The sequence below is a fragment of the Verruconis gallopava genome, assembly GCF_000836295.1.
Source record: "Verruconis gallopava strain CBS 43764 unplaced genomic scaffold supercont1.19, whole genome shotgun sequence".
NCBI classification, from domain to species: Eukaryota; Fungi; Ascomycota; class Dothideomycetes; order Venturiales; family Sympoventuriaceae; genus Verruconis; species Verruconis gallopava.
In genome coordinates, this window is record NW_015622155.1 from 453,045 (window position 1) to 479,490 (window position 26,446).

General features: G+C 50.4%; 9 protein-coding genes across 11 annotated transcripts; 4 read left to right on the forward strand and 5 right to left on the reverse strand.

Moving 5' to 3' along the window:
• Nucleotides 1-12: 12 nt before the first annotated feature.
• Nucleotides 13-2,769, reverse strand: PV09_05957 (uncharacterized protein; the record flags this gene model as incomplete). Its single annotated transcript, XM_016359529.1, has 3 exons — nucleotides 13-24; nucleotides 96-2,574; nucleotides 2,651-2,769. The coding sequence occupies 3 exons, from the start codon at nucleotides 2,767-2,769 to the stop codon at nucleotides 13-15; spliced, it is 2,610 nt and encodes an 869-aa protein (XP_016212778.1).
• Nucleotides 2,770-4,344: 1,575 nt separating this feature from the next.
• Nucleotides 4,345-5,432, reverse strand: PV09_05958 (uncharacterized protein; the record flags this gene model as incomplete). Its single annotated transcript, XM_016359530.1, has 2 exons — nucleotides 4,345-4,489; nucleotides 4,549-5,432. 2 exons carry the CDS (start codon nucleotides 5,430-5,432, stop codon nucleotides 4,345-4,347), a joined length of 1,029 nt encoding a protein of 342 aa, XP_016212779.1.
• Nucleotides 5,433-5,918: 486 nt separating this feature from the next.
• On the reverse strand, nucleotides 5,919-7,082 carry PV09_05959 (uncharacterized protein; the record flags this gene model as incomplete). Its single annotated transcript, XM_016359531.1, has 1 exon — nucleotides 5,919-7,082. The coding sequence occupies one exon, from the start codon at nucleotides 7,080-7,082 to the stop codon at nucleotides 5,919-5,921; it is 1,164 nt and encodes a 387-aa protein (XP_016212780.1).
• Nucleotides 7,083-7,228: 146 nt separating this feature from the next.
• Nucleotides 7,229-7,994, forward strand: PV09_05960 (uncharacterized protein). The gene is made up of 3 exons (XM_016359532.1): nucleotides 7,229-7,444; nucleotides 7,512-7,670; nucleotides 7,729-7,994. Exons 1-3 carry the CDS (start codon nucleotides 7,287-7,289, stop codon nucleotides 7,790-7,792), a joined length of 381 nt encoding a protein of 126 aa, XP_016212781.1. The 5' UTR covers nucleotides 7,229-7,286; the 3' UTR covers nucleotides 7,793-7,994.
• Nucleotides 7,995-8,329: 335 nt separating this feature from the next.
• Nucleotides 8,330-9,877, reverse strand: PV09_05961 (uncharacterized protein). The gene has a single exon (XM_016359533.1). It carries the CDS (start codon nucleotides 9,809-9,811, stop codon nucleotides 8,444-8,446), a length of 1,368 nt encoding a protein of 455 aa, XP_016212782.1. The 5' UTR covers nucleotides 9,812-9,877; the 3' UTR covers nucleotides 8,330-8,443.
• A 128-nt stretch (nucleotides 9,878-10,005) lies between these two features.
• PV09_05962 lies at nucleotides 10,006-12,817 on the forward strand. 3 transcript variants are annotated; one of them, XM_016359535.1, is made up of 7 exons: nucleotides 10,006-10,182; nucleotides 10,261-10,313; nucleotides 10,371-10,390; nucleotides 10,447-10,565; nucleotides 10,611-10,639; nucleotides 10,690-11,680; nucleotides 11,773-12,817. In XM_016359535.1, exons 1-7 carry the CDS (start codon nucleotides 10,178-10,180, stop codon nucleotides 12,587-12,589), a joined length of 2,034 nt encoding a protein of 677 aa, XP_016212784.1. In that variant the 5' UTR covers nucleotides 10,006-10,177; the 3' UTR covers nucleotides 12,590-12,817. The 3 variants fall into 3 exon arrangements, with proteins under 3 accessions (XP_016212784.1, XP_016212783.1, XP_016212785.1); XM_016359534.1 differs by having other exon boundaries at nucleotides 10,006-10,313; XM_016359536.1 differs by having other exon boundaries at nucleotides 10,006-10,390.
• Nucleotides 12,818-16,217: 3,400 nt separating this feature from the next.
• PV09_05963 (uncharacterized protein) lies at nucleotides 16,218-17,068 on the forward strand (the record flags this gene model as incomplete). The annotated part of the gene is made up of 2 exons (XM_016359537.1): nucleotides 16,218-16,311; nucleotides 16,374-17,068. The coding sequence occupies 2 exons, from the start codon at nucleotides 16,218-16,220 to the stop codon at nucleotides 17,066-17,068; spliced, it is 789 nt and encodes a 262-aa protein (XP_016212786.1).
• Nucleotides 17,069-17,961: 893 nt separating this feature from the next.
• On the forward strand, nucleotides 17,962-18,972 carry PV09_05964 (uncharacterized protein; the record flags this gene model as incomplete). Its single annotated transcript, XM_016359538.1, has 1 exon — nucleotides 17,962-18,972. The coding sequence occupies one exon, from the start codon at nucleotides 17,962-17,964 to the stop codon at nucleotides 18,970-18,972; it is 1,011 nt and encodes a 336-aa protein (XP_016212787.1).
• A 4,507-nt stretch (nucleotides 18,973-23,479) lies between these two features.
• On the reverse strand, nucleotides 23,480-26,320 carry PV09_05965 (uncharacterized protein). Its single transcript, XM_016359539.1, has 3 exons — nucleotides 24,993-26,320; nucleotides 24,050-24,935; nucleotides 23,480-23,977 (listed from the first exon to the last, which is right to left on the reverse strand). Exons 1-3 carry the CDS (start codon nucleotides 25,512-25,514, stop codon nucleotides 23,955-23,957), a joined length of 1,431 nt encoding a protein of 476 aa, XP_016212788.1. The 5' UTR covers nucleotides 25,515-26,320; the 3' UTR covers nucleotides 23,480-23,954.
• Nucleotides 26,321-26,446: the final 126 nt, after the last annotated feature.

Here is a 26,446-nt window from a genome sequence, read left to right on the forward strand (position 1 = left end):
ATCAGCTCTCGCTCACATTATAATCTGTGTCTCAAGTTAGCATTGCAACGCACGAAACGATATAACAAATGAGGGCTTCGCAGAAGAACACTTACACAATCACTCTGCTCTTTTCCTGCAGCCACGCCCATCTCATCAAACGTCTTGGGGCCTTTTCCAGTCCCGGGTGGTTTGCTACCGGGCGGATTTACGCCGCCAGGTGTCTTGTTTGGCACCGTACTCGGCTTGGCTGTTGGTTGTTGCTGCATGGGCACCTTTCCAGGCACAGGTCGCCCAGGCTGGGGCCCGGGTTGAGGCTGGGGCCCGGGTTGTTGCTGCGGCGGCCGCGACTGTACCGGCGTACCAACTTTCTGGCCCTGCGTTTGGGGCGGGCGTCCTGAATTCGGGGACGGGTTCGCGGGCAGGCCCTGGTAACCACCTTGTTGTGGGCGGCTGTCTGTCCTTGGAGGTCGGTATCCTTGTCCTGCTGGACTAGTCTGGTCAAGCAGTGTCTGCTTCTTTGGTTGAAGGGGAGCGACGTAGCCGATGTCTTGCGGTTGGGGAGGCAATCTCGGACTCGGGGTACCAGAAGTTCTCCCAGGTGCGCTGTAGCCGACGTCGAGGGTTTGAGGGGATGGTGGTCCTTGTTGCGGGCGTATCTTGGGTGAGACGTGATCAGCGTTGCCATAGTTGCCACTTGGTGGACCTCCTGAGCTGCGGCCGTTGCCATAGCCCGCATCTCCGGCAGCAAGGGTCGTCGCTGGCCGTTGTGGGGGCCTGCCTTGCCCGTAGCCACCCTGGCCGGGGTACGGACGGTTCTGATGGTTGTTTGGCGGGCCTTGATCGTGATAGATGTTGGGGTTGATGTTGAATGCCGTACCCGACGAGGTACGCATCTGCGCCGGTGCGGCGGAATGCGATCGCAGTTCTGGCGCAAAACCTCCGGCGAAACCGGCCGGGGCGGGGATCTTAGGTGGCCCATTGTCAATTGGGTACGGGGCAACACTTGACGGCCTGTTCGCCGCTGCGGAAACGGTAGGGGGCCCGTCATCTGTCGGATACGGAGCAATCGACGAAACACGTGGGGGAATTGCTGAACCACCGGGAGACTGCACCTCTTCCTCCGTAGAAGGCAGATTCGAGGCTTGCGCCTTGAGCCTCTCAGGCCGCTTGCCACGCATGGAACCGTGCTGTGACTTGATCTTGTTGATCGCGATATTCTCGTGATCCTTCTTGGACAGCTGTTGCGAGTTGTTCAAGCTAGCAATACGCTCGGCCGCATCCTTGTTGCCGTTCTTGGACGCGAGATCATACCAGTACTTGGCCTTGTCAAGGTTGACCGGGACGTGTACACCAATCTCGTTGAAGTAGCCCAAGGCGAACTGTGCGGTGGCAAGATTACTCTGGGCGGCACGTTCGGCGTACTCGTATGCCAGCTGCTCGTTCTTCGCAAAGACGCCCTCGTGACCGCACAAAAACCACTTGCTGATGGCCATCTCTGCTTCCGGCTCGCCTTGCCGTGCGGCGAGCGCGTTGTAATGCAGAGAAAGGGCCGGGTTGAACTCGCAGCCCAGGGAACACAGCTCGTACGCACTGCCCATCTTGAGCTGTGCCTTGGCGAAGCCCAAGTACGCCGCCTTTTCAATGTTCATCCTGGCTTCCGCCAAGTTGTAGGGGAGCAGCACTTCGGGAACCGTGACCTGCGGCAGCTCTCTCGCCTGCAGCATGCCCAGCACATACGCGCCTTGGGGCGCGTTCTCGTCCGCATGTTCAGCCGCAATCTTCAGCATCTGCACGCCCTTTGCGAAGTCCTGCGGCTGGCCCATCTGGCCCATGAGCGTCATCATGCCCAGTCTGTAGTTGCTCGCCGAATCGCCGTGTTCGGCGCCTTTTTGATAGTGGATCAAAGCCTTGACCGGGTCGTTGTTCTGCTCGAACTGCATGCCCATCCTGTAGTCGGCCCTGAAGAAGCCCTTCTCCGATGCTCGCGCGTAACATCTGAACGCCTCGCGCTTGTCCTGCCGCCAGCCGAAGTTGCCGAACTCGAGCCACATGCCCTTCATGAACTCGGCCTTGGGGTGATGCTGGTCCGCCAAAAAGCACACGATGTTCATGGCGTCGACGCGCAGCTGGTGCTCAATCTGCGGCGTGGCCGGTCGCGCAGTTCTGTATTCTGCCAGTCGCTCCTCGTGTGTCTGGGCTGCCGCCACGAAGGCGAGCGCGTCCTGCGCCCACGCAAGCTGCATCTCGGGGTCGTTCGAGTTCAGCACCGGAAGCCTTGCGCTCTCCAAGATCTCCTCCTTCTCGTCGTCGCTCGGGGGCACGTTGGGCGGGCGCGGGTTGATCTTGGGAAAGGGCGAGAAGCTGGGGATCTCGCTGCCGGCGCCACTCATCTGCGCATAGCTTCTGGGGGAGCTTTGAGCGCCGTTCTGGGCATTCTGCGGCGGGAAAGACGGCGACGGTTGCTGGTGGCTGTACGGCTGCGGACTGTGCTGCTGTCCCTGGGTCGTGTACGAGCTCTTTCTCGAGCCGGCAGCCTCGAGCTCCAGGTGGGCGAGGTTCTCCTGTATCTGGTCGGGAACCTCGGGCATGTGCCTGCGCAGTTTGTTTCTCTTAGTTCCGCCCATAGCAAAGAGACATATCACGTAGCAGAGTCGGGGTCGCTGGTTACCTCTGAGGAGCGGGAGAGATGACCTCAGGGCTTGGGCCGGGCATGTAGAAGTCATCATATCCACCGGGCACGAAGGTTGCGCTCAGTGCGGGCTGCTGGCCCTGCTGATGATATGCCATGATTAGCTCACAGCTGGGGGAAGATTCCCGCGTGAGACGGAAGGATGACGAGGCTGTCAAGGGCGAGCAGAAGCGTGGATGGCGGGGTCGAGCCGAAGGAGCGACGGTGGGTGGGAAGCAAGGCAGAGGGAGCCGTCTAGAATACGCCGGAGAGGAGAGACATATGGACAAGAGCAGCGACGGGCAACAAAGAAAAGAGATAATAAAAAAAAAAAGAGAGAGAGCGCCGCGAAGCTCTGCGTGCAAAGGAGTCGCAGCAGCAGGGTCGTAGGGATGCTTATTGTGCCTCTGCGGTGGACTAGTAAGGTACTAGTAGCATTACCCACCCTTCACGAAATGATGCGTCGCAAGCACGCGCAGCGGATCCTGGCCGGCCGCTGCGGTTTCCGTCTGCCAGCACGCGCTCGCAAGCCCAAGCCCAAGCGCATCGGGGGGGGGAACTGCGCAAAACGAGGCACGAGGAGGCTGTGGAGGTGCCAACACCGACCATCTTACTCCGTGCTTGTGTCTTCGCGACTAAAAATAAAAAAGAGAGAGAGAGAGAGAGCCCGCGGAACGATCGTCGTCCGGCCGCGTTGGCAGGCTCGCTGCGAGACGTCCTTTCGTTCGCTGCCGGGTCGTGGTGTTCCCTTGCGACACAACGCTTGCGTCCGGCTCTTGGGGCCAGCCCGGCTGCTCGTCTTTTGAGCGGATCGTCAGCGTGCCCTCTCGTCAGGAGCGCCGTGGTTAGCTGCGGTCTTTGCGCTTCGGACGCGGCGGACGTTAAACCTAGCGCCAACTGGCCACCGCGGCCGCGAGCTGGATCGGGGCGCTTGTGGGGGAAACCGCAGGCAAAAGCAGCTTGGCAGAAGCACCGAAGAACGACTTCAGGCGTCTAAGTCGCACACGCAAGGCTGGCCAAGATGCGCTCTCACAGCCACACTATCAAATGCCAAGCTCGCCGTGTCTTGTTCCTCGTCTTGCATCTTTTTTTTTTATTTCGCGCTCTTCTTTGGTCTCTCTCAAACCAAAGCACGAGCAGTTGCCCACGGGACACAGCAGCCACTTCAATAAATTGCAAAAAAAATGCCCGCCGGCTATCCGGAGCCCGATCCATCGGCTAATCCCTTAGGAGTACCCAAACGTACCACAGTCCATAACCAAAATACGTTGCGCTTTTAATTTTTTTTTTTTTTTGGTTTTGACTTCCCCTAACTTCCAACCAATGGTGGACGATGAATGAGGTGCGTGGCGACTTCGCCGCAAAAGTCAAAGATGCTTCACGCCATACAAATGTGGTATCATTCACGGAAGTAAAAAAAAAAAAATAATTGCGCCTCGTCCCCTGACTCTCCAAGAAGATCAAAGTGCCCCTGGCCAACCTTTTCCCATTACGAACTTTTGTGCCGCAGCAACGGACGAGGTACCAGCCCTAGCCACCACGAACTTGACCCGGTCGTCGCCCCTACTCCTCCTCCACGTTCATGCCACTTTTGCGTACGCCTAGAACGTTGTTGTTCTATGTTTGATGTCAAGAATCAAGATATGTGCTGGAGGCCTCCACTCAAAACGTCGTCGTCGTATCGCTCCGGAAGCTCAGGCCCCCAGGTACCACAACTCCACACCCATGACTTCAAACTTAGCGCCTTCTTCGCTCAACGGCTCGTTACCAAACGTAAGACATGTGCTGGACACGCCTTTATCCAGGCTGTCGTCGAGCCAGAGGCCGTAGTGGCCATCGCTGTTCAGACGTGTTAGCCTCGCTGCGCATCAGACCATGGGCAATGATGTGAAACGTACCCTCCGCCAACGCTCAGATAGTCCTGCTCGCAGAAGATCATGTAGTCGTTCACGCCGCTGTACGGAAATGCCTTGAACCGTATCCTCTCCGGCGTGCTTGTCCCACTCGTGCCGCTCAGCCCGTTCGCCGTCTTCGGGCTCAAAAGCGTCGTCTGTCGCTGCGCGTTCGTCGTGTCCTCGCTCGGCGGAGGCGGAAGGTTCATGTTGCTCAGGTCGAGCACGTTGTTGAGCACGCTCGCCTTCCACAGGAAACACTCGCCCGTGCCATAGTAATGCGCAGACGGGTGGAGGGCGTCGCTCAGGTACGCGCCAAACGTGCCCCCCGACGCGTCCCTGACGACGAGGACGAACGCTCCGCGCTTGCCTCTGTATTCGTTGCTCTGCGCGTACAGCGTGCTGAGCGAAGTCCCGTTCTGCTCCAGCGAGTAGATGAGCTTCCAGTTCTCCACGAGCTGCAGCCGCGGCGGAACAAGTAACCGGATCTCCTCCGCCAACGCTCGCGTCAGCAAGCGCGCGCTCTCCTTTGTGTTGCTCCGCCAGCCTGAGAGCGTGAGCGGTGTGAGGGGCGGTGGCTGAAAGGGCGACGCCTTTCGCTGTGGCGGATTGAACACGGCGCCGTGCATGCTGCTGTCGACCGACGAGTTTCTGGAGGCGTCTTTGGGTTTGGACAGCGGATCGGACGACAGACGCCGCAGTATGCCAGACACCGCGTACGTCATAGGAAATGTAAAGTAGCCGGACGACGACGTCGACGTGGTCTGGCTGGATGGCTGAGAATACTGCGAGTTGGCGGTCGAACGACGGGAAAGCTGGGCGAAGGGGGGCGAAGACGAAGAGGGCGCGGTGGGTGTTGGCGAGGAGTGGTCTGACGTTTCAGGCTCCATCTTTCCTCCTGCAGCTAGTACCTCCATGCATGATTCGGAAAGGACGTGTAGAAAAATGCGACTGGTTTGGCCGAACAGTGCGTGAGCATTCGATTGCGGGTGATGTCAGGGCTGCAAGGGACGCCCGGTGGCGCATGCGGCGCTTCCCGCTCTGAACGATACAGAAGACGCAGATGCTTTTGCGTGCTTCAAGCTGGTTTCGTGTGCGGATGATCTGAGAGACTTTTCAATGGCGATTTAGCAAGACACTTGGGTGTCAATACATCTTCTACGGGACGAGGGCACGAAATGTGGTTGGATTGCCTCCAATGGCAATGGCACCCCCGCTTTTCGACGCCTAAGTTCAGCCCCAATAATATCTGGGTCACATGCTTTGGCGGCATTGATCTCTAGGTATGTTGTGGAGCAAGCAGTACTCCTCCAGACATGTCTCCTCTAAGACGCGCAAGAGCTACAGTACGAGCCCATCTTTCGGCGATGTGAAACTCAGCCAACCGCTTGGCCTGTCGATCCTGGACCTGTCTCAACCGTAACGCCGTCAGCCTTCCCCTCAGCCTCGCCGCCTAGGCGTTCTTCCTCGTCTTTGTTCTCCTCCTCAGATTCCTGATCTTGATCGTCTCCATCCGCATGTTCCCTGCTTTTAAGAGTGCCTCCTTTCCGTTTTGGCATAACCTTCATAAACGCATCTCCCCAGTCCCCGCCCTCCAACCAGTGCAGCATGATTTCGTAGACGTGATTTGTCGCCAACACGTATCGACTGTTCATTTCCATGAACTCACCGATCGGCAGCTTTGCCGTTTTGATTCCTCTTTCGCGAGCTCTTTTGTAGCAGATGCCTTTGTGGCGGTTCCGATCGACTAGTCCGCCAATGATGTAGGTGCTGTACGGCTTGAGTTGTTTGATGGTGTGTTCGCTCTCGCTAGAGAGGTACACAACTTCACCCTGCTCAGGCGACGCGTTCGCTGCATCATCATTTCCACCTGACAAAGCACCTTCAACTGTCCCTCCAGTCTCTCCATCGACCATCTTCTCCCTTGCCTTCTGTGCTACGTCCACAAAATCCTCGTCGTAAAATTTGGCCCCTTTCCAAACCTTGAACTGACCTCCCAACACATTTTCGAACCTTTCCCTCAGTCTCCCATTGAAGCTACTCACGGCAAGATGTGCTTTGAACCTAGCCTTCGAGTTGTCGCTGTAGCATCGCGTGATTTGACTCGCAAGACTCTTAATCTCATTCTCCGTCATCAGCTCATCGAAACCACAGTCTATGACAAATGTCACCGGTACAAGGGCTGACGGTCCCTTAGGTAGCTTTGGTGCTGGCGGGAGCTCTTCTCCAGCCGCAATAGCGGCTTTGCGTGCTTCTTTCTTCATGCGCTCCTTTTCCTTGCGCTTAGCTTTTCGCTCGGCACGACCAGCTTCCCACTGTTGATTTCTTTTGAATTTTTTGTAGGCACTTCTCGACATCCCATCCGGTGGCGGCGTTCGCTTGCGTTTAAGTCCTGTTTCGAGACTTTCATCCTCAGGTCCTACGTCCTGTGAATGATGGCCTGGCTGTGTGATGTCCTCTTCAGCGGGAGCATGTCCATTACCCGCTGATGGAAGCTCCTCTGGCTTCATATCTGCAGATTCTCTTTCCTCGGCTTCCATTATTTAGACAATTGTATGACATATCCGTGTTTTCCACGAAGATCAAAAATCTCCATGGGAAAGTTTCAATGGAAGCATCACGTGATATGTGCACGGACCAACAAGTGTATGTCGACTTCACATCTAAGCAAGACCAGATGATGCGAACTAGCTCTGCAGCTCACATCAATTCCCTCATTGTCTTCTGAACACCTTTCATTCAAGATGCCGCAGGACATGCCGCCCGTGGGCGGCTACCAGCCAGTCCAGTACAAGCGCAACTTACCGATACGTGGATTCCGACCGGGTTGGTACCTTCTAGGTATGGGCGTGGTCATGACATGGGGATTCTACAAGTTTGGCCAGGGACAGAGAGAGCTACAGTATGTGCATAATCTGCATTATGGAAATATTTGCATGAATTTTGTTTCCTGACATGCTGGTGTTTAGTGAATACGCACGCGAAAAGATGTGGGCTCGGATACACCTTATGCCATTGCTACAAGCCGAAGCGGATAGAGACCAGGTACGAAGGTACCTTGCCGATAAGGAGAGGGCGAAGGAATTGCTGGGCGAGGGTCAGGATATTAAGGTGTACTACTCTGACAGGTATGGCGCAAACCCATATCGTCAGGCGCACGAATGGAGATAATTAACCTGACAGCAGATTTGTAAAACCCACTTTCGGCGTAACACCAGCAAAGGGCGGACCTGGGGATTTGACCAAATAGAAGAGAAAGCATATGTGTGCGGAAGCATTGTACATATTCATCATGCGCATTTTGAGAACGAACTCGATGGGCTATATATCATGTATTTGACCACAAAAACAATCAAATTCTTCGTCTGTCAGAGTACTCAAAGTGGTCTTTGGTAAAAGATGCTTGACTTACTGATGTTCCTCTTGGTGGCGCAATCTGAGGCATGCTTGTTGTCAAATACCCTTCATTGCGCAATCGGTTACTCCCTCGGAATTGGTACTTGCCACTGCTCATATATATCATACGATGCTTAGATATTACTGTTTCCTGTTGGACTTGTAAAGAGTTCACCCGAGGGACGAGACCTCCACAGTAACAACCCCACAGAGCGTAGGTTTCCTCCATGACATCCTAATATACTACTTTAGGGAAATTTTCAGAATACAATCGACTTTCAACAACTTTGATCAGGATGTCCGCTATATTGTTCCCATTGGGTATCACGTTTGAAATGCTCGCTTCTGCAACCCAAACATGAGACAATGCTTCGATTGAAGGCCATCGGCGTGTTGATTTCAGAGATTACAATCGATTCTGGCAAACTACTGAGGAGGGGGTTCCTTTACGTATGATCTTATCTAACTTCTTTTCGTAACATGATTTCCGAGCCAGGTTTGTCGGTCACCAACCCCTACAACGGACCCAGACATCTTGCACGGTTTCACCGCCATCCACATTCGAGTCAACTACGAAATACCATCCGAATCCCGCCCCAGCTATACAGGCATGGTTCGGCCAAATCAAAAGCTTCTCCCCAATTTTCAGCTCTCTCTTCTTTTCAGTAGTCCCCTCCCACGTCAAAATCCCATGTTCCTGGCTTATCCTGCCCACAATCCAGCCTTCTGGGGCTTCGAATGTGTAATGCTCACCAGAGCCGTGGGACGCTATCGAACACCAGGGACTAACAATACCCCATCCCGGGTACGCTTTGCACGGTTCGCGACCAAGTGCTAGAGAACCAGCTGCGATCAAAGCTTCCTGCTTGTCGCGCTCTGAGTATAGAGACGCGACTTCGACCAGTATTTTGAGGCCAATGTTCTCATAGCTCAAATTCACCGTGCGAGCTTGTGTGGCAAGCTGTTGCATATCCAGCATTGGGTAGACCCCAGCGTGAATCTCGAGAGTTTGTGCCGACTGCTTTAACACATTCCAACGTGCTCTGATGTCGCTCGAGTCCTTTGCGACGTCTGCAATTTCGGCGTAATCTACAAGTATTTGTGCTGCAGTGGCTGTCGGCGTTGCGCCTACTGAAAGTGTCACTTGTTTTCCTGGGAATTCGTTCTCAGATACAGCTTTGAGCGTCTCAAATTCTGTGAAAAGTCCCTGCAAAGACTCTATTGGCGTTGAAAATCCGTAGCTATGCCCTAGATGGCTGTATAAACCCAAAATTTCAACAACCTCGCGCGTCGACTGTTCTCTGAGCTTGGTGCAAATCGCCTTGAGCGTGCTAGAGAAAGGCTTTACTCCAGCACGACCATATCCAGTGTCTATCTTGATAAAGACAGGTATAATCCCATAGAACATTTCTCTGCGTTGCATAATCAATTCGAGAGTGTCAGGATGGTCTACCATGAATGAGATACAGCTCGCTGAGCCAAGCTCTTTTCCCAGTCTCGCCAGACGCGGCAAGCTGGATGGTGAGACGGGTACTCCATACAGCACATTGACTTCTCGTCCAGCTTCAACACATTCTTTCAACCACGCGAAAATATGCTCAAGTTCCGCAACGGTAGAGACCACTAGTCGAACCGGGCCGTGGTCGCCAATCTGCAATTTCGAACCTTGCACCGTCTTGTGCGTTTTAATATGAGCTCTGAACTGCACACCCAATGCATTCGCTGTGTCTAGCATCAATTTGCAATTCCTTTTCACTGTCGCGGCATCAACAATGGCAGCCGGAGCTGGCAAGTCTGCAAGCTTTGCATTGAGATACTGGGTTTTGAGCAAGGCCTCGTGGTTTGAAGCGCCTTGATACAGTAGAGGTTCCATGACGGCACTTCAGTAGAGTTGAACGAGCAACTGGAATTGCATTTCGTGTTTATGACTGTAAAAGAGCTCATGTGAAGGTAACTAAATGAGGAATAACGGGGTGGGACCGAACGTCGAATTCCGAGATACAATGTGTCATCGCCTCGAACCCCGACTGCAAGGCTTATGTGCACTTCTGTATCCGCCTCTTACTCTAGACATTCAACCAAAACAGATTGTCATACACGGCAAAAGTTCAGAACTGTCGTGATGGCGGTGATGCTTAAGTTAACTTATCTGAATGGTGTGGATGTTATCACGTGGTTGGTGCAGGATGTTCTGCAATTGCTTTTTCTGGAATGGTCCTTATCATGAAGTTGTGACACAATGATGTATCATCCCTCAATCTTCCTTTGCAACCTGTAGAATGGTATTATGGCTAATAATTTGCATGCCCATTGGGCAACTAGATTGCCCCATCGACCTGATGCACACCGTACAATCAGCGACGTACTTAGGCAAGGTAACAGAACTGTTGATTGATGGTCGAAGTGAGGCTAAATTCCTTTGTTCATTTTAGTACGCGAGCGGGAAGAACAAGTTAGTTCTTTGATTTTCTCACTACGTGAACTTATCCTAATGGTCTTACTTCACAGGAAAACTTACTTGGGGATGACGAGAATGCCAATGCGGACCACGAGGGATGTTTAAACCTGACGGAAAGTTTTGTACAAAATCCATACCAGCAGTTACCTGTATATAGGAACATACATAGGTGAGATGTATTACACATATCCATAACTAGTGCTGACCTGGAAAGGATACGTCGATTGATGCTGGCGAGCATTGGTGCGTTTAAGACGGCACAATAGCGCAACAAAGTATTGATATGTCAACAGATGACCCGTACACGCTGGAACAATTACAAGGACCACGAATCAACGTAGCTCTAGTTCGCCCCCTTGTCGATCGACTTTATGACCCCCAAGACATTTCCATTGTTTTCTGCCTGCTTGTTAACCGACAAGAATTCATTCGTGATCAACAATATCAGGCACATCACCAAACCGTGAATCTCACTCGAGCAACTTTATGTGAATTGGTAGCGACGAGAGTCCTTCGCCGGCACAGTGAGGACAACCCAGGTCGAGACGGCCTTCTCTTGCTTGCAAACATCTTGGTAGCCGGTTTTGAGCCGTTTCAGAATGCTCCAGAAGAAGTCCTGCAGCAGAGCCATCATTCCGGTGCTGCTCAATGGTTTGTGCAGAAACGAAATGGTTACGAGAGGAAGCTTACTGCATTGGAGATCGCCATCATTTCAGAAAGCAAGCTTTTTCTGAGCAGCTCTGCTTGTCAGAAAGTGGTCGATGCGGTATACACGGGAAGAATCGTCTACACGCCAACAAGCTTCATCGATCTAATTCCGGATCATTACAAGCACAAGACAGTGGCGCTTTATTCACCGAACAAAGCATCTTTACTCAATCAATACCGTTTAATTGTCCCCCGTACGAGAAACTTGCTTGAAATTGGTCACTTCGTCATATTGCTCATTCTTTACAGTGTCACTATGGTGTACAGAGACGGGCCCAGAATGACCGGTTGGGAATTAGCATTCCTGATATACGCTGCAGGATGGGTACTCGACGAGTTTGCGTCCACGCTTGAGCACGGCTGGCAGGTCCACACGCAAAATTTGTGGAGCTTTCTGGATATAGGCTTCGTTTTCATCTATTGGGTCTACTTTGTGCTGAGAATGATTGGCATTGCGAAAGACAACGACGAACTGGGTAGACAAGCACTCGATGTTCTCGCGTGTGCTGCTCCAATTGTCTTTCCGCGGATCGCATTCAATTTAATGTCAGAAAACGTGCTTTTCTTATCCTTAAGGTAGGCTATTGTCTCATGCGCTCGATTAGCAGCAGAGATGCCCCAACCTGTTGACTACGCATATCACAGTGCTAATATGTTTATGTGATTAGGGTAATGATGAAACAGTTCGTAGCCCTAACTGCCTTAGCTATCTGGTGCTTCGGTGGGTTTTTGCTTGCCATGCGATGGCTGTCTCGATGGCATCCGGACAGCATTGATCATCGCCAACCAGCGCACGATCCGACGACTATTGGCAAATGGATGATATGGATCTGGTTTGGATTAGATGGCACAGGTATAACGCGGTCGTCCGACTTCCACATGATTCTGGGTCCAATACTCATGATTGCCTTCGCCTTCCTCGGCAACACCTTGTTCTTGACTATCCTGGTATCAATGCTCAGTAACACGTTCTCGAAGCTGGTTGCGGATGCCACTGCTGAGATACAATTTAGGCGGGCTGTTTTGACATTTGAAGGCGTCAAGAGCGATGCGATATTTGCATACAGGCCACCATTCAACATTCTCGCACTTGTAATTCTCGTTCCACTAAAGTTCGTGGTTTCTGAGCGATGGTTCCACAAAATTCATATTACTGCCGCACGAATATTAAACCTTCCTATTCTCTTGGCTGTCAACAGCTGGGAACGAAAGCGCCTGTGGAAAAAGAAGGATCTGGCTCCTGGTGCGCCTTTGAAGCGTGTCAAAGGACGTGGTGGCCTTTGGGCTCAGCTATCAGTCCACGCAGACATACAAGCCGTGTTTGACGCTGAGCCTCCTGAATCTATGGTAAAGGAGATTGAGGAGGAAGATATGCTAGACGATGACGTGCTAGACGTTGGTATTGCCAGGAACAGATCGATCAGTCCAGGAAGTGCAAGCCAGATTCGCCGTAGAAGATTCTCCAGCATTGTGCCACGAGATTAGCGCACAAGCATATACTACGATGTCACAAATTCATATTAGAGAAGCATTACAAAGACTTTGTCGCAACATCGTCTTTAATCGAAATTAAAGCGTCAGGCTTTTGTGGGCATGCTCGATTGGTTAGCATTAATGCGGTGGCCAATGGTAGACAGAAGAATGCAGGTTTTTCTTAGATGTACGAAAGACTCGACATATTTCACTTGTCCATGAGGAAGCAGCTGCTCCACGGCTCTGGTCACGGTGGATATTACTCATTGTGCACTTGGAAGCGAGGCACAAGACTAGCGGGCTACCCTAACAGAGCTAAAGCACTTGAGATATGAGCTTACATGAGCTGCATGCACAATCTGGAGGCACCCTTGCCGAAATCTTTCGTCCACGGAGAGTTTCATTATCTGATTACAGTGATACAGTCATAGTGGAAACAGGAAATGGTAAGATTCGGTAGCACGGGATAATGGCGCCTGTCTAATGCTTGACGTTCGTTTCCCTTCCGGCTTATGGCGTAGTCGGCATCGCGAAGAGACGGTAATCTGAATAGAGCACCAATTTGCGAACAGGGCACGGCAGAAACGATTCAAATGAAAACTGGGTTCGGAGCAGTGTTCGCCACTCTTGCGGTGCCAAAAATTCGCGACGTATAGCATGGGTGCGCGATTTTGGATTTTTCGGTCGGGCAAGGGTTTCATCTCGGAGCCCGTTCTCTCGGTCTAAAAGGGCCACCTTATCGACCGAGACGCGAAACAAACATCGAAGCCAAACTGTACACAATTTTTCTTTCGCATTAACTATCACCATTGATACCCACTGCTGTTGGTTCAGTCGAAAAGTGCTAGCATCTTGCAGTCAACATATAGGATCTCAAAATGTGGAAAAACCACTAATATGGGATCAGTAAGCACGACCATGGTTGTCTTGTCCTTAACAAAGAGCAGCTGAAAAATCATGTATGGCAATTACGTGATGTCGCAAAGGTGGAGCATTCTCAAGGTCTTTTGTGTCATGCGAGAAAGCTCAACTGCAAAGCTCCAGACGAGGCTGAACAATCGTCCGCCGAGGTGGGACACGCCCTTTGAAAGCGCGCCAACATGACCCGTAAAAGGCCATAGTTCACCAGAACGGAGCGCTGAGGTTCTTCTCAGGTGCTCGAAGGCCCCGTTTAGTGTGATTACTAAAAGGAAAAAGAATTTACTGTGGTATGAGATCACACAGATGGTGACGCATTCAAAATTCACCGAAAATGTCTCCCTTCAATGTTCAAGCTCCAGATGCAAGGAGCATAAAAGTTCTCTCACAAAATGATCCAAATATGTCCCGTGGTCGTACAACTGTTCTACTGTCATGCAGCGGAGACAGAGACAGGGGAAAGACACAAGCTTTTTGAACCCACAGATCGTCATTGAAAGGACGCTCTACATCGTGTTTGCTGACTGTACTCTTAGCTCCCGCCTCAACAGCTTTGTCAGGCGAAACAAAATGGGTTGTCCAACCAAACTATTCCGCAGACAACAGGCTACATTTGCAGGTTATCAATCAGAACTGCCCTAGTCGGATATGCACCAAGCTTTAGCGAGGCATGCCATGATGTAAACAATTTTCACTCAAAGCGGGCATGTTTCTCATAGACGTAGCCAGTCCTCGCCACATCGTTGGCAAAGAGAACTGCACGATTTGTCGCACAGGAGATGTAGTTTCCACAGCTCGAGAAAACGGTACCGTAAACAAACGTCTTCGGCTCCGATGGGCTTATTTCGGGCCTCTCATGGATAATCGGCCACGCTGTTGATCACAAGGTGATGATACCATGGTCTTTTTCTCGAAATCCCTCAAATTAGAGGGATAAGAGATCCGAGCGTCGGCGGATTCAATGCGATATGATTGCACAAATCGGCACGGAAAGGGGATGGTATAGCATCCGCGAATAATGCATTTGCACAAGCAGAATGCACATCCGCGGAACCATTCCTTTCCAGCTCCGTATCCCTCCTCCCAGCAGCGTCAACGATCCAATTAGATACCTACGTTGTGGTTGCCTGATCAAAATTGAAATGGCGATAGCGCACGATGAGGGGAAGATGTGCAGCATGAAGAATCACGAGGCTGGTGATTGCAGAGAAAAAGTGAACTTGTGATTTGATAATCACCGCATTGGCTCCACGACAGCGATGTTCTTCGAGCCAGCATGTTTCAGACGCGCCACAGAAATTATATGACGTCCAACGTAACGCCGTATGCTATTATACGCTTACGGCAAGTTCGTGTGCCAGCCAGGAACGTTCGCGCTTATGGGTGAGTTGCTGATGCTGATGCGGAATTACCAATACAGACAAACACACGTTGTCAGCGGTGGACATGTTGTCACGGACTTAAAATGGTACTCCGCACGACGAACGGGGACAAGAATTGACGGTCGTACTCTAAACCGTTTCGAGAGCATTGGCCTCGTATCTGATCTCGGCTGTTACCAAAGTCCATACGAATGCACTACGCGTTCATTCGTGGCTTGGTCGAGTGAACAGAATGTTGATGCCTATTAATTCGACGACGTGCGGCAGAGATGGCCCAACCTGTTTGCACAGCGTTGTTGCAGCTCAGAGACGATTGCTTGTGTGGCTGGGAGACGGCCAAACATTACGACCGTCTTACGATACGATACGAGGCGTGAGAGCAGGACCACAATCAGCATCGGGGGTTCAGATTACCCTCGTCATCCAGCTTTGCCAAATGGGGACCACTGCTGTTATCACCCGTAGGCTGATTTCGCAGCGCGGACTTCTCGCATTTCCTGATCCTGATCCTGAGATCAGGGCTGCAAATGGTCATACGCAAGCGTAGAAAAATTCTGGCGGTAAGGCTCATACGTCCGTCGTATCCACGCTCTTTGCCCAGACGGCGTAAAGAGTCATCCGCTCCGAGAACAGGTCCGAGATCGTTCCGTGGATCGTCCCTGCGAGCGCCTTGCCGCTTTGCCGTACAGTAGCCCTTTTTTGCTCGCTCTTTGGAGTTAGACCTTCACACGAGCCAGAAGAACGCGAGAAGCCGTTTTCCCAGCTGGCGGGCCCTTCCATCACGTTCTGATGGGACTTTGGTTTGTCAAGGCTCCACTTCAAGAACGGTAAGCGCATGCTCCTAGTCTCAAGGCGCTTGAACGGCATGGCTTATCCCTGCCCGCTCGGCGTGATTTGGCATCCAAATCCGTCCGAAAATGATGTAGACGTTCTGGCTCAGACCTTGCTGGCCATTCGCTAATGATTAGGTATAATAGAATGCGTTGGTTACCAAAGCAATAAACACTTCGTCTCCTCGATATAATAGTCGGGTTCTGCATCGCCAACCATTCTTACCAGCATTTTGACCTGCGACGCCCACCCACCAGCTTATACATAGTTTGTACCCTGTAACAATATAACAGCAAAGCACCACCGCCCTTTTGCAGCTTGTAGTTCCAATCCACCTCCTGATTGTCATACATGTCGTCGCCACAAAGAGCACCGTCTACCTCCTCGGAGGAAAATCCGCGTAAACGTGTCTGTAAAGCTTGTGATCGCTGCAGGCTGAAAAAATCAAAGGTCGTACCGACGTCAGATAGCACCACCCACATCCAATGTACTGACTTTTGAGCAGTGCGATGGAGCAAGTCCATGTAGTAGATGCAGAGCAGACAACGCCATATGCGTTTTTGGTGAACGAAAGAAAGCACATGACAAAGTCTATCCAAAAGGGTTTGTCCCCTCTGGCGCTGGCCTGAAATACTAGACACTGACCGCTGCGCACAGCTACGTAGAAATGCTCGAGCAGCAGCAGTCCCAACTCGTTTCTGGTCTTCGAGAGATGTACAGAAAACTACAGATGGGCGAAACTTGGCCCGGGGCGCCTCTAAAGGAATCACACGGCGGCTTTCCGCTGACGCATGACATTCTCGAGCGTCTACAAGTGCTGCATTCCAGCGATTCGCCCATGAAGAACGAAGTCTTTGAAGACGATCTCGACGCACTTCAAGAACGTTGCATGAGGGCAAACGGTCCTGCGCAGAATCCACGAAGAAGGAGAGCTACAAGTGAAGAGTCGGAACCTGGCCTTACCTCATCGGCGTCTTCGTCACATGGGATGTCGTCACCGGCGCAGTCGATCGCGTTCCCAGACGCAATACCGCAGCATAATACTCCTTCGACGCCCACAGTGGACAACGATTTTTATCAGTCGTTCAATCGCAAACCTCAGTTTGCTGCGGTCGCGACTTCTCAGCCCATGAGTTTCAACCCCTCCCCAGCAGCGCTACTGCAGCAATCGTGGGCCAGTCAACAGCTTCCTCTGGAACAAACAATGGACGTTGACATGTACTCGTATAATCCAACTCTTAGCTGCGATCCTCAACTTTTTTCAAACCCTGGTGTCTTCGGCAATCAGGATCCCATGACCGCGAGTTGGCCTGAGTCATTTGATCAGCTTATCAATCCGAGTGCACTGCAAACGGTCTGAATCAGGGAAATAATCTTGGACTTTTTTTGATGAAATTATTTTGACTATTTTTTTTCCCTCGGGGCGTGGCAGTTTCTCATTCGCAGCGTTCGAGCGTATCGCATTGGGCTAGGCGTTTCCTGGTGTGGTATCAAGGGAATTATACCATTGGCTGTAAGTGCTCATTAATGAGCCAACTATAGACATTTGATCCTGGAGAATCAATTCCTGGCAAGTAATGATGCAGCAACGACCTTGGGGCGAAACCTGTGTGTGGAAAATTGGCGTTCATCTCAGGCCTAGCGGTCATTTCAGGTCGAATCATGACGTGTACATTTCATTAGGACGCCGATAATTCAGCTTGTCCAGAGTCTACTGAAGCAATTCTTCTCCCACATGCAATGTGAAGTTGAAAGAACATTGAATAATGAAGAGCTACATGCAGAGAGAAGCAAAATAGCTCGAAAAATAGACTTCGAAAAGTTGTGCTTGGCTAAAAGCGTGCATAGCACCAGGCAAAACTTTCACCCCACTTTTAAGTCTTGCCAGTACTGATTGTCAATTCGGTCTAGCCAACACCGAACGGCCGCAGAATTTATTCACCGTCGGTATTTCAGACACATCAACCTTGTAAGCTGGGCCATCTCACATAGACGTAGCACATCCCATTCAAGTATTCAAATGAGGTCTTAAGGGTGGCTAAGGTTTTCGGGTTTTTCTCGTCTCTCAACATCTCGCGTAGATCTTACTTTCCTGGTAACCGTTTCTGCGACTGTTTCAAGACGCAAAGAGGAGGCACAGCTTTGTAAAACGGAGTCACGAAGCCGCATCAGTGCTAACTGCCGCACCCAGCTTACGAAGAGCATTGCTTCATCGAATCTTCACCATTCTCAGACATCTGGAATCCATCAGTCATGCCCTCGAAAGCGCAGCCGGAGATTGAGTTTTTGCAACTAGGTGCAATCCTGCAGAAGTTCGAATTAGACGGTCTCAATATTGTGCAAGGTTTTCCGACAGCAGAATTATACCAGCAACACAACGACCCGTATTTCGGTGAGACGATCGGAAGAGTCGCCAATCGTATATCCGGAGCCAAAATTAACCGCTTGAATGGGAGATCATACCCTCTGGCGGCGAACAACGGTCCAAATTCGCTTCACGGCGGTCTTCTCGGCTGGGGGAAAAGGCTTTTCAATGGCCCAACATCTGTTGAACGGAATGGAAAGCAGGCAGTGCACTTCGGGTACATCTCGCCAGATGGTGAAGAGGGGTTTCCGGGAACTGTTCAAGTCAACGTCTTCTACACAACATCCGTCCAAGAGCAGGACGGTCGCCAGATCACTGTGCTAGAGATGGAATACGAGGCTGAATTGGTGGGAGACGAGGACGTTGAGGAAACTGTGGTAGCTATGACCAACCACAGCTACTTCAACTTAAGCGGATCATCAACCATAGAAGGCACGGAGGTCACTTTGTCTTGCGATTTGCACCAAGTCGTCGATAGTACCAGCATACCGACCGGTGTGATACAGCCATATCCGGGAATCAAGGCGCATGAGAAATTCACTTTAGGCGCAGAGGAGCCCGACGTTGATCATTGCTTCATCATGAATGCAGATGCAAGTTCCATACCAATTGACACCAGAGAGCAGCCGTTCAATCAGCTGGGATCCTTCTATCACCCTGTCTCCCGAGTCCATCTTGAAATACACAGTACCGAACCTGCTTTTCAGTTTTACACGGGGAGATACATCGATGTCCCGGCTGTTGGAGGACTACCAGCAAGAGGCCGGAGATCCGGTTTCTGCATCGAGCCTTCAAGATACGTCAATGCTGTCAATGAAGAGAAGTGGCGAAATATGGTTGTCCTCAAGCGGGGACAGAAATATGGGAGTCGAACTATGTATCGTGCATGGAGAGACTAGAGGATGGACTCTGAATCAATGGCTAGCGCGTTGCTAGGGTTGCTATCTGTTGCACATTGAGAAATCTGGCAATCATTCAGAGTCCCCTGTTTTGATTCAAGCCCGTCAATATTTCCTCATCAAACGCCCCACCTCCCGGCGCAAGTTCGGAAGCCAAAACGGGTTGATATCATATTGAGATCAGAAAAAAAAAAACCTGCTGTTGACGAGACTCATGTAACAGCTTCGCCGTTCTTCTAAACCCATAGCTAACTATATCGTTCATCGGTGTGCTAATAGCTGCATGCAGAGGTCTACCGCCTCACAGATTCGCGCGAAACGGTTGACTCCGCGGATGCACGAGATGTTGCACATTAGCGATTCAAAATCAGCTCAAAAGTCCACTAGAGATACATGAAAATCCCTCGAAGCATTACGTATGACGGCAACGGATACGCAGACGGCTTGCGAGAATCACAGTAACGACTTTTGAGTGAAAGGGCGCTAGGCTATGAGATGTGAGCGTGTGTTTACTTCTTGAGCAGCCATCCGATGGCCTTCAGTAGACAAGAGCAGGTTCAATCGTTAGAATTTTCTCTGTCGGGTCCAGTCTTCGTCGCCCAAGGCACTTTTCAGATTTTCAAGAGCGAAGCAAACCCCCCTTTCTCAAGAAAGGGGATTACATAATGCCACATGCACACGGTTAAGATGGCATGGCAGTAGTCCAGTGTAATCGGGGCTCGTTCGGCGAGACGCACTAGAAGTATCAGATGGAGCTAGCTCTAAGCGCTGCGACCAGTCGCAAGCTATGACGTCAAGAGAACACTGGAGCATCGATCACGATCACTTTGCTTGTCCGTGGTTCCGAGGCACCACCAGCTTGAATGGCAAGTCCCCACTATTGTATCCGTTTCCTGAGGAAGCATCTCGAGCTGCATCTATATGAAATCAGAATCGTCCAAGAGAAATGGGGCTCGCCACGTTGTGTCAACGCGAATCGCGGTAGTCCCACCCAGATTTTGCATCCTTAGAAGCCGAACTCCCATCGTATGCGCGCAGAGGAAATGGCATCACCAGTCCCACATTTTCGGATGGTGTTCCGTCCTTTTTTTTTTTTTTTTTTTTTTTTGCACGTCATTTTGCTGTTTCAACACAGAAGATGTCTGCGCGTTTCCCATATAGGAATGTAGGATTCAACCTAGGTGATCAACTGCTCTTTCGGCATCTTGACGAATCCAGGAACCTTTGGTTTTCGTTGGACGAAAGTTGCTTGTGGATTTTTCGCTTAATCCAGGGAGATCATTGCATGTTTGTGATTATGGGCCTGTTCGGTCTACGGCCTTGCTTGCGAAATCTCGACGCTTTCGATGGATACTCCGTTACTCTACTGTCCGAATCTTAGGTACGAACGTGTACACCACTGAACTGAGAAGCTCTTCATCTTTCAAGTAACTTAATGATGTCAGACACAACGGCAGCGCCAATCTACATTGCCGGCCATGATTACCTGATTCAATGAAGAATTGCGGAGAATCGATAGATCTCATCATGTTTGGCTTCTATCTCCATGTGCACATTCCTATCCTGTATTGTAATAGACGTATAGACTAGTTTCTCTTCTCTTTTCTTTTTTCTTGACCATGCTCTTCCCCTCCCCGGCTCCGGCTCATGAACTCTTCCTGAATACTTCCATTGGGCTAAGAAATGGGAACATAAGTACGGAATCTCGAGATGATAAATGTCTAACCCGAACCTCCCACTTTCAATCATGTGAATCGTGTCCTGATTGCCAGTTAAGATAGTATAAATCCTTCTTCACGTGAGTTGCGATAAGAATATTTATTTTCGTTAGCATTGATAAGTGTCCTTCAAGCCTTAGAGCTAGAAGGATTTGGGTTTTATCATGAAATATCGCTACCGCTGAAAGCCACAACACATCTATCGTTGCATGGGAAGTCGAACCATCGTCTAAGTAAAGAGTATACGTGCAGCTCATGATTTTCTCACAAATAGTCTCTGGCAAGCTCCCCAAGAGTATCTAAACGTTCTTAAAGTATGGAAAATTGCTCACGAGAGCACCCCAGGTATTGATTTTAGAGACTTGAATGACGCCGCATCTTTCTAGGATTTGATAGAAACAGAGCAGAATTTAAATATGACGGCTGTGTCTCTATCATCGAATTACAAGTACAGATCGATGGATTTATTTAGTTGGACACCTTGTCCGGCACCTTCTTGCCAGTTGCCTTCTCAAATAGACCACGAGCACCGTCCGTCTATAGAAAATATTAGAACTACTATCTCAACTAACCACGTTGAACATTCCACTCACGATCTTTTCGTTCAAGTTTCGATCCTGCTGAATACCAAATTTTTTCTCGCCAGCATCAAGGGCTACAATGCATTTGTTAGATTCTGGTGCATAGGAACAGATGTAGAGGAAGGGACGTTTCCTTGCCTTTGTCGAGGTAGTCCTCCTTTTGGGCGGAGCCGCCTGCTGCGTTGTTTTGATTCGAGTTCATTTTTGGATTGAATAGCGCCAATCTCAAGGGGAACTTTGCAATGGTTGAGAAACTGCGATCAGTGCACCACGTAGTCTATTTATGCTTGAAAGTAAATCTGGTTGCAAAGCCTGGCTGTTGTGGTAGTGGTGGCCCTGACGTATGACCTCGATGATCAGCGACGTCATGTTTCGTATAGATCTGCGGCTCGTGGCACAAGTAGCTCTGCGGACCAACCTTCGTCTCAACAGCTATTGGCCAAGCAAGGCCTGCAGGAGCCCTTCCTTGGAATATGATCTGGGGCTATTATAATGGATGCCCTGGAGCAAAGGCAATTTGCAGGACAGTGGCTGATCGAGGGATGGTTTCGGTCAGCATTCCGAACTCACTTTCAATAGTTCAATGCAATTTACACCTTCAGACGGCATGAAAGGACCTTATTTGCTTTATAAGTCGAACAAAGGAAATTGAGCGTCACACTATCCGCGTTTGTTTTCGCAGACTGTCTCTTTTGAATGTCTTTCAGCAGTCAATTCATCTACCTGAGCCACTTCGAAGAATGGAAATTCCTGGTACGGCCATGAACAACATCACAAGGTTCAGTCTCCATATGCTCGTGATACCCATTGCACCTCGATTTTAGCCTGCTCCATGGCTTACATTCCTTCTCCGCCGCTGTCCAGTCAATCACTCCCTCTCCGTCGCCTATCGCCTTGACGACACACGAGCAGCAAAACGCCCTGTCACAACTACTGCAGATGTTACCACTGACGTTTGGTCTGAACACTGTTCTACAAATGTCGCACGCCTTCGGGTTGTTCCAACTCATGGGTCGAAAAGGGCAAAGATCGTGTCTGCTGAGACCCGAGTAGCCTGGACGCTTCAATTTGCAGACCAATTCACGGAGAAACGTTGGGTGCCAGGTGTCTGCATGGGTTGCCACTAGGTTGTCCGTTTTCTTGTAAGCGAAGAGGTCAAGAATGAGGCGCCGAATGGGCGCGTTATCTCGTATGTTTTCGTAGAGAGAGTTGGTATCCATTGGCGTAGGCACGCTGTTCGTCATGTCCGCGAGTTCAGTCACGAGATCCACAACAGCGTTCCGCATGCCTTCAATGCACAGCTGATCAGCGAGCATATACATATCCAAGAGAGTGTAATACGTAGGTTTCCCGTCCTTGAAGAAGAATTCGCTGTTTTCCAGTCTTTGTGTATAGAACCACAGCACTACGTGTTCGAACAAGGTGGGCTCCACATCGGGTAGAACAATCTGTCCAGTTTTGCCCTCGATGAACTGTCCATTCAGAGCGGCGGCAAAAAATGGTGACTGGGCGACGGCGACTTCTTGGTGAATCTTATACATTACTTTACTTGGCCCTACACATATGTCCACGGTCTTGGTGAAGGTTTTAAATTGTTCTCTGCAATGTTTCTGCGTTAGTAGTTTCTAATGTCTGCGAACATGCACATACCTAAAGCTGAAATTCCTCCATCGTGCTCTTGCTGACGATTGAGAACCAATTCGTGGCTTGGGACTTGAACATATGGGTGTTTTAGGCGCAGTTCTTGACTCCCCTATCTGTTGAAGTGGCAAGCACACTCCATGTGCACGTGGCTCAATTTCTATGAGTGTCTCCATGATTGCCTGCCAACTTTAATATATTGTGAATGATGTGCGAGAATGAGCAAGTCCTAATGATCTAATCGAAGAGGAGGAGAATATGAGAAACTGTAGTGGTCTTCAACAAACTACTGGAAACAGCACGCGGTGTTGAGTCAAGAGCGCGATTATGCTGAACAGTCACGAGTTAGCACGTAAGACCATAATATAACGAGAGATACATATGTCTGCTAGATCGTGACTCGTGACGCACTTGGGGTTTCTTCGTTTGACGCAAGCGTGCAAATACTTGTAAACAAAGATGTTAGCCGAGAGCGCAGAGTCGAACAATGCTAATCAGCCGAGAGTGGATACCGCCTTTGTTTGACATGTTCAAACACGACTATTGTGCACGCTTTCAAAAGCATCTGAAAATTTGAGTGAGGCTAAAAGAATCGTGCGACCACTCGTGCATGAGCATCAGAAATTACGAGTCAAAGGACGGCAACAATGGGATAGACAAGAACAATGTAGTTTCCATTGTCGTTGCAAATTCGGAGTAAATGCGACGTGTTTTTTTATACTTCCAGAATATCAAGGCCGCTTGAATGTGGCTCACCTCCCTGTGCCAACTCGTACAACAAGCCTCCAAGATCAAGCACGTGTGTATTTTCATGACGTCGAGCTAGTTCGCATCAAAATGACACTGATGTGCTGCTCTTACGAATTGGTCGCTCGGCCGTTGACCATATACCGTGCTCGCACGTGCATATCGGTCGATCTATGCCTCCTTATAAATTGATGACTCGTCGATGTTTGCTGGACAGGAATCTTTTCGATCTTCACTTCCTGTTCTGAGGACCCTTCTCCTCTGGCAACAAGTGTCAGTACTCAGCCCCAAATGTTTAGATTCGATGTTTCTCGCTTTCTATTTCAGCAAATAGGTCAGAACATAGGTCCACACACACACCAAAACCTCCCTTTAAGTCAGGTTACTCACCGAGTCTAGAATAGAGCATATATAGAGCCATTTGATTGCACTCTTGTGTTCCTGTAATGGTGACCAGACGCTCGTTGCTGTTGTCCTGAGGCTCATTGATTTTAATGACACTGCCAGAAAGTTGTCGAATTTCATTTATTTTGGCACCACCCTTGCCAATTATTGCGCCGACCATGTCGTTTGGAATATAAATTTGTTGCGTCATAGGTTGCCCAGGGACAACGCCCTGCATTGGCTGCGCTGCTGGTGGGTGAGCGACCTGTGGTGTATGAGGAGCACCATATGCTGGCGGCTGATGCGGACCAGCGCCAGCATAACCACCAGCCCGAGGAGAACTAGCAGGGTAGTGTAGAGCTTGTGGAGCTTGAACTGGAGCAGGTTGGCCGTAGACGGCAGGCGGCTGGCCATACGCAGGTGCTTGAACTGGTGGTCTGGCTGGTGGAGCATGTCGCCTGAAATGTTCTGGGTGACCCCATTGACCGCCACCGCTTTGCGGAACGTAAGGCGTTACTTGCATACCTCCTGGGACAACACCTGCAGGACCGCCAGTACGTGTGGCATAGGCAGATGCTGCTGGACCACCAAACCGTTCTGTCAATTGCTCAACTAGAGTGCTGCCAACATAGTAAGTCGCAATGTGAACTGCGTCAGCGACACCGAGAATGACAAGCGAACGTTCCGTTGAGAGTGGGAGGGTAGACTCCGACGCATTGAGACGTGCACCGGATGCTTCTTGGATCTCTCGAATACGAACGCCTCCTTTGCCAATAATAGAGCCAATGAGAATGTGAGGAATCAACAAACGCAAAGGATAGGTTTTCGATTGGGGGGTGGAGGGCTGGTCGAGAGGTTCCTGGTTAAGGGTACGAATGATGAGACCAAACGCCTGTGATACATTAGTATATGCAAAAGAAATCATAGACGAGAAGAAATGGATACTTACTTTTGCAACGGCGTCAACTTGTCCACTAACTGTGAGAATGCGCTCTACTGCTCCGCGAGCGTAGTCACTCACAGTGCACCTAGCAGCGGAGAGCTTCCGAATCTGTGACACATTCTCTCCACCCTTGCCAATAACTGTGGCAGCTTCTGCGCTGGAAATGATAGCACGAACATGCAGCCAATTTGATTCATCTTGTCGGCCTTGTTGAGCGCTGGAGCTACCATTTGTGAGAACTTCCGCGCCCGAAGGCATAGAAGTGGGAGCGTCTGGCACTACCGTGTCATTATCAGCACCACTGGTACCATTTTGCTCTGTCTTTGTTTCCGACGCGCGCTTCTCGTCAGGAGGAGCAGTACTCGTCTCCGTCGCGGGTTCGCTAGAGGTGGTTTCTTCCTTCAAAACTTTATCGAGCGCTGGACGTTTGGCATCAGGTTGGTCTCCGGGGCCGCTCGGCGAGGATGGCTCTTCGAGGGGACGCTTCGACGATTGCGCCGTGGCTGAAGGTGGTGGCGATGCAGACATGATGGATATGCAGGTCGGGAAATAGCTTCACGCCTGGAAAGATACAATTTGAGCAGGAAAGCAGGCCGATACGATGCAAACTCGACTTCGTTTTCTTCTTTTGTTTGATCCTCTAAATACAGCTAATTCGTCTCGTGGAGAGGGGACGGTGCTGTGCGAGAGGTAGGTGTTGATGATGATGATGATAAGGCTGGCAGAGCGACTCGAGCGACGAATGAGGACTGCGAGAAGAAGCTGGGATTGTGCTGCGAATGTGCCCAGGAAAGAGTTTATCGTCGGGATGATACACGGAAGTTGAAGGAAGTGTCGAATGCAGCGACGAATTGATCGTGTTTGGAGGTTGGAGTGCCGGGAATTTGATGGCAACTGAGGTGGTTCTTGGTAGTGCGGTAGAAGGAGACGATGAGGTTCTAGGTTAAAGAGTGGTAGAGAGTGGTAGTACTTGGTGGATAAAGTAGGTGATCGCAGATAGCAGGTAAGTTGTGGTAGGAAAGAATTAGGTGCCACCTCACTCCTGCTTCCCTTGCCTGACCCTGTCACTACTCACTGCGAGCTGTACGTTATTCCAGACGACTGTTCTAGTTTGCCGGCTGCCACTCTTCCGGTCAAGTTGTATTCTCCTTTTCGGGTCGTTGCAGCCCAAGCTTTGCGTCAAGCGTTGGGGCGACCAAGATCTGGGAACGTATTCGGCCAAGGCTCCTGCAATGCGATATGCAGTTTGGTTGAGCGTGGACGATGGACGAATGCAGCAATGTCGATTCGAGATCGATTGCAAAGTGATGATGTTGCTGAGCTGTCGAAAGTTTGTTCCAAGTCATACCTATTGATGCCTCAAAGCAAATGTCTCAATTTAATTGTGTCCTAAGGCGTAGACACTATTCCTCTTTCGGTTAGGTCTCGATCTGTCGACTCCATAAACGTGATGCTTTATA